The 5,798-nt window shown below is 33.9% G+C and overlaps 1 protein-coding gene across 1 annotated transcript; it reads right to left on the bottom strand.

Moving 5' to 3' along the window:
- Window positions 1–4,150: 4,150 nt before the first annotated feature.
- Window positions 4,151–4,632, bottom strand: LOC109218032 (uncharacterized protein At4g04775-like). The gene is made up of 2 exons (XM_019382347.1): window positions 4,513–4,632; window positions 4,151–4,417 (listed from the first exon to the last, which is right to left on the bottom strand). Exons 1-2 carry the CDS (start codon window positions 4,630–4,632, stop codon window positions 4,151–4,153), a joined length of 387 nt encoding a protein of 128 aa, XP_019237892.1.
- Window positions 4,633–5,798: the final 1,166 nt, after the last annotated feature.

Here is a 5,798-nt window from a genome sequence, read left to right as displayed (position 1 = left end):
GGAAGAAGAGCCCATTATACGTCACATTTTTATTCAGATGGCAGGCTTAATAAAGGTTCTCTCACAGCAAACTTGCGTCTCTCATATTTAACTCCATCTTGGTGAGTTCCATATAAGTGCTTCATTGGAGTTATAATTTTTTATGTTTCATGATTCTTTGTATGTTTTATCTAGTTAATTTTTATTTTGTCTTTTATTTCCACAAGTATCCTTCAGTACTAAAATTATTTGCCTTTGTGAGGCGTTCTTTGATTACTACAAAACCTCATATTCACAGATTAACTATTTTTTTTATCTAATCTAAAATTGTTTGTCTTCAAATTTTAGAGTCTTGCTTTGGGATTTAAAGAAAACTTGTTATGGTACATTTGTACAAATTGAAATTCCAAAGATGTATCAAAGCTAAACTTTTATTTTGCCATTATCACTTTCGTAAACTTGACCTTTTAGATTCTCAATATTTAGTTGTAATTTTTTACTTATAAGTACTATTGTATTAGAACCATTTGGTAGAGAGAAAAATAAAATAGGTGCAGTGAAACCCAAAGTCAATAGAAAATTCGGAATAGATTTAATATGTTTTAATAATTAAAGTCTTGTAATATTTGTAGTTATTTGTTTGTATTATTCAAGTTTTTCCTCTGTTGACTTTTATCAAGTAAACTTACCAAAAATGATAGACAGAATTGTCGGATTAAAGTAGGAGGTCATGAAGATTGGCAAAAATTACAACTTCGATAAAAAAGGGAAAAAGGCCAAAATTGTACCCTTTCTATTGGAAATTATCCACATTAATACTCCATTTTACTTTCCGGCTAAAATAATACCTACCGTTAATAAAGTAGGAGGATTTGTACCCAACTCTAACGGATCTCCTACGTGGCAACCGGGTCCCTCATAATAATGTGCCAACCAGTCAATAAATTGCCAACTAGACTTTTTAAACCTTCCCCATTTAATAACCCGCCCCATATAATAATAACTCCCCCTATAATAACCCGCCCCATATAATAACCCGCCCCATTGGATAATAATTTCCCCTAAAAACAATCCCAACCCGGTCAAAACCTTTCACCTTCATTTCCAAAAAAATCTCTCACCTTCTCTCTTCACCTTCTCTCTTCACTGTAAAAATTGTCTTCATCGTCTTCATCGTGGATGCATACGAAGGTACCTATTTCCTTGTTAAATTTAGTAAATCGTCATTTCTTTGGTTTGTTTTTGGTATGGATGGAAGCATATCGTTGCATTTAGTTTGATTTTTTGTTTCTTTGACTAGGGTTTTGACTGATTCATGTAGATATGTATTTTTTTAGTTAGGAGGTGTGTCTGATTTTAGTTGTTTTTGTTTGCATGTGGTCTGTTCATACTCGATTTAATATTGAATTTGTTTTCCTTTTTGAGTCTTTATTACTGGTGGTTTAGGATTTGTATTTTGTATTCGAATAATCCCTATCTGGTATTTTCTTTTTGTTCCGGTTTAGGGTTTCAATTTTTTGTGGTCCTACATTGACAGAAAAGGGGTCAGATTCTGTTTAGGGTTTGTATTATGTTTCTTTGATGCTCTTATTTTGGGTGTTTGGTCCCCTATTTCTCATACAATTGTGTTGAGTTAAGAGACAAGTGGGTCAGATTCTTATTTTTTTTTGTTTTGTTTATATACTTAGTCCCACATCATCTCTTTGTTTATTGTAGTTGTGTCTTCATGTGTGGCAGCCCACTATTTTTTTGTTTGTTTATGTATTTTTGTATTCACTTTATGCCTTTATTCTATGGTCCACTTTGTCAGCATATTATATAGGTTGTAATGTTACTTTTTTTGTTAATTTTTTCCCTTTCTTATTCTGCAGCTTATATGCAATGGTCGTATTGGATCTAAGCTTTCATTATGATGGTGATTGGATATATAATCTACAAGTCTTATACTCAAGGAAGCTTGTGCACATTATTAAAGGTTTTAACTCTGACCAATTGTCTTATAACTATTTAGTAAATGAATTTACTTCTAAGTTGGGGTTTATTTAAGTTCAACAAGTAATTGTGAATGGGCCTAGTGGTAGATATTATGAAATAGAAAGTGATGAAGGTGTTAGGACTCTACTGTCTTTGGTTAATCATCAGTTTAATGCTATTGACTTCTTTGCTGTAGATGAGTGTGAGTTAAGTATTAATGTTCATAATATAGTCCAGCACATTGAGTCAAACATAATAGAACTTGATGCTGCTACTGACTGTAGTTCAGATGACAGTGAAGAACATAGCTGTCAGTCTTCTGATTCTTCAGATAATTCTGACAGTGAATCTGATTCATTAGAACTACTGCATACACAAAAAGAGAGGAAGATATCTGATAAATTGACTGAGTATAAGGAGTTACACAAGTCCATGACATTCAAAGACATTCCAGAAGCTAGAAAATTCATCAACCTGTATTCCCTTGCTAATGGTTATGGGTTAAAACAACGTAAGAGTTGCCCCTAAAAGCTTAGGTACAGATGTTTAGATGAAGACTGCCCCTTTGTCTGTCATATTTCCAAAGACTCTAAAGGTCCTGGTGTTAAATTCAAGACATTAAAGGAAGAACATAAGTGTAATACTGCATATGATAACCATAGGGTGAATGCAAAAACCATAGCTGCTTACTTTAAGAGAGGGCTTTAAGATAATCCTAAGATGAAAATTAAGGAGATGGTGGCAAGTGTAAAAGCTACATTTAACATCAATGTTAGTCATTCAAAGTGTAAGAGAGCCAAGAGAATGATATTGAAAAAAATGGAGGGTAGTTTTGCAGATGAGTACAACAAGCTTGAGGCTTATGCTAATGAATTAAGGTCTAGTAATCCAGGAACAGATGTGGTGATTAATATTTCAAAGGATGCACTTAGTGAAGGTAAAAGAAGATTCCTAAGAATGTACATCTGTTTTCATGCATTGAAAATGGGGCTTAAGAGTGGGTTGAGACCATTCATTGGCTTGGATGAAACCTTTTTGAAAGGAAAATGCAAGGGTCAATTGTTAGTAGCTGTTGCTCAAGACTCCATGAGGCACTTTTATCCCTTAGCTTGGGCTGTTGTTGATAAAGAGACCAAAGTGACATGGAGTTGGTTCTTGAGGCTGCTACAACATTCATTGGATCTCAAAAATGGAGAAGGGACTACATTTATTTCAGATATGCAAAAGGTATGAGCCCTTCAATTCCCTTCATTACTGTTTCAGATATGCAAAAGGTATGAGCCCTTCAAGACTCAAACTTTCAGTTTATGCCAACTCCATCAGTCCAAAGGAAACCTTCCAACAACACTGTGCCACCAGATTTTGAATCAGATTCTGCCCCAGAAATTAGGCCAAGGAGTTTCTCTGAAGAAAGGACAAGACTGCTTATGAGACAGCAAGGAACCATACCAGCTATAACAAGGACAATCAATTTTGTTGGTGACTCATCTGGCGTGAGAAAGAAAGCTGTAACAAAAAAGGGTAATGGCAAGTCACAAAACTAATGTGACTTGAACTATAGGTGGACAACTTTTTTGTGTAGTGGAAGTGTTTGTGAATTTGAAGTTTAGAAGGCTTGTAATTACTGCTATGACAGTACTGTTGTTATGTTTAGGTGGTTGATGTAATTACTGCTATGACAGTATTTTTTGTTGCTGGTTGCATCTCTTTTTTGGTGGTTTCAATGTAGTAACCTGCTGGTGTTTAGGTGGTTGATGTAATTAAAGCAGTGTTTATTGTTTGTTGGTGTTATGAATGTTATGACAGCCGGTCTCAATATTGGTAACAGTTATATGTCAATGTTACTTTACTGCTGTTGTGTTAAATTTCGAGTTTTAGTCATGAGAATTAAGTCATGGACATGTCTCAAATTTCTAATTTTCTTACCACCAGTTTTAGTTATGTTAAAAAAGTTGTAAATTTGGTCGAACACTTTGAGGTAATTTGATCCCGCAGAAAGCAGAAAATTAAATTGACTAGTGAAGTCCAAAAACCACAGAATACAGAAGCTAAACAGAAGGTAAAATTCAGTCCAAAAAATAGTTACATGAAATCCCTACTTAATTGACTACACTGTTGCATTGTAAACTAGTTCCCTACCAAACTAAACAATACATGTCAATTGACTACAAAATGATAATTAACCAAACAATGAATTCTACTTCATTATCCAGGCAGCAAAGAATCCAACAAACATTGCCCAAGAACCAATTATCACCATCATTAGTTGTACAACTCTTTCTTCCAATTTTTTGACTTTAGCATCTTCAAATTTGTTCATGGCTTCCATGTCAATTAATTTTTCTCTCAACTTGTCTCTTTCAATCGAAACAGCATTCAAAGACGACTTCAAATCTCTTATTTCAAGCTGGGAACCATCCGTGGATATTTCATCTTCCCATTCGAAATAACCATATGAATTATTCTACCAAAGAAACATTTAAAAGATTCAATTTTTTTTTCAAATCAAAACAGCTAGAAAGATTGTAGAGATTAGACAAATTCACATCGACACCTTACCTTAGGGCGTGCACATGTGTAAAATTTCCTACCGGGGTTAGAGGGAGTGGTTGATGTGAAATGGTTGGCAATAATACCACATCGACACCTTCTCTGAGAAGAAGTACTGCTCTGCGACATTGATGAAGATGAGAGAGGATAGAGTCGAGCAAAGGAGAAGAAAGAGAATTTGGGGGAGCCTGAACCCTATTTTTATTCGACTGGGATTGTATTATAGGGGGAGTTATTATTATATGGGGCGGGTTATTAAATGGGGCGGGTTTAAAAAGTCTAGTTGGCAATTTATTGACTGGTTGGCACATTATTATGAGGGACCCGGTTGCCACGTAGGAGATCCGTTAGAGTTGGGTACAAATCCTCCTACTTTATTAACGGTAGGTATTATTTTAGCCGGAAAGTAAAACGGGGTATTAACGCGGATAATTTCCAATAGTAGGGGTACAATTTTGGCCTTTTTCCCACAAAAAAATATTCATTAAGTCTCGTATTAGGCTATCAAGTATCAACATAGAAAAAAATAACAAAAATACAGATCATAAATTTTTGCAAATTTGAAGTATTAGTCTATCAACATTGCCGGTATTAGATACACGTGCAATGCACGTATCTACTAACTAGTACACACACACACACACACACACACACACACATATATATATATATATAATATTTTTTGGCTCGCTAATACAATTATTTTTGTGGACCAGCTAATTTTGCATCTTTTCCAATTTTTAATAGGTATAAGTATAACTCAATCAAATTTGAATGTTTTCGAATATCTCAAAAAACATGTCTTGAAACAATTGTTGTAACACGTGAAGGCGCAGCATTCCTTACTTCTAATGATTCTTAGGAATATCTCATCCTGTGACGGATGCTGTGTTGGCTACAGGTGGATCGAACTCAAATTTCTAATATAAATTATATATGTGAAAATTATTAAAATTTGACATAATAATGTAGTTGAGGCCTGAGGGATAAAGAACCTTGAAATGAAACTCATTAAATTTAAATTTTAAATCCGCTTTTGAATTATTCTTTTTCGATTAGGAGAAAAAACAAACAACCTTTAACTATTCATATACTTTCAATATATATAACTTAAATCATTTTCTTATTGCCGAACACTTCACTTTACCTCATAATCTATACCTATACTATATTATTATAAAAGCACGAATAATTCATACTAAATGTTGATCGACAAAAATATCCCTAAAATATTGATCGACCTTTATACCCTTATTTGTATCAATCTTTAATATAAATCATTAGGGTTTTTGGTA

The sequence above is a fragment of the Nicotiana attenuata genome, unplaced genomic scaffold (assembly GCF_001879085.1).
Source record: "Nicotiana attenuata strain UT unplaced genomic scaffold, NIATTr2, whole genome shotgun sequence".
NCBI classification, from domain to species: Eukaryota; Viridiplantae; Streptophyta; class Magnoliopsida; order Solanales; family Solanaceae; genus Nicotiana; species Nicotiana attenuata.
This window is presented reverse-complemented; position numbering and strand designations above follow the sequence as displayed.

Coding starts and splice junctions, on each gene's coding strand:
- LOC109218032 (XM_019382347.1), bottom strand. CDS start 4,632: ATGTCGCAGAGCAGTACTTCTTCTCAGAGAAGGTGTCGATGTGGTATT. Junction 4,418..4,512: donor ACACATGTGCACGCCCTAAG/GTAAGGTGTCGA, acceptor TTTCTTTGGTAG/AATAATTCATATGGTTATTT.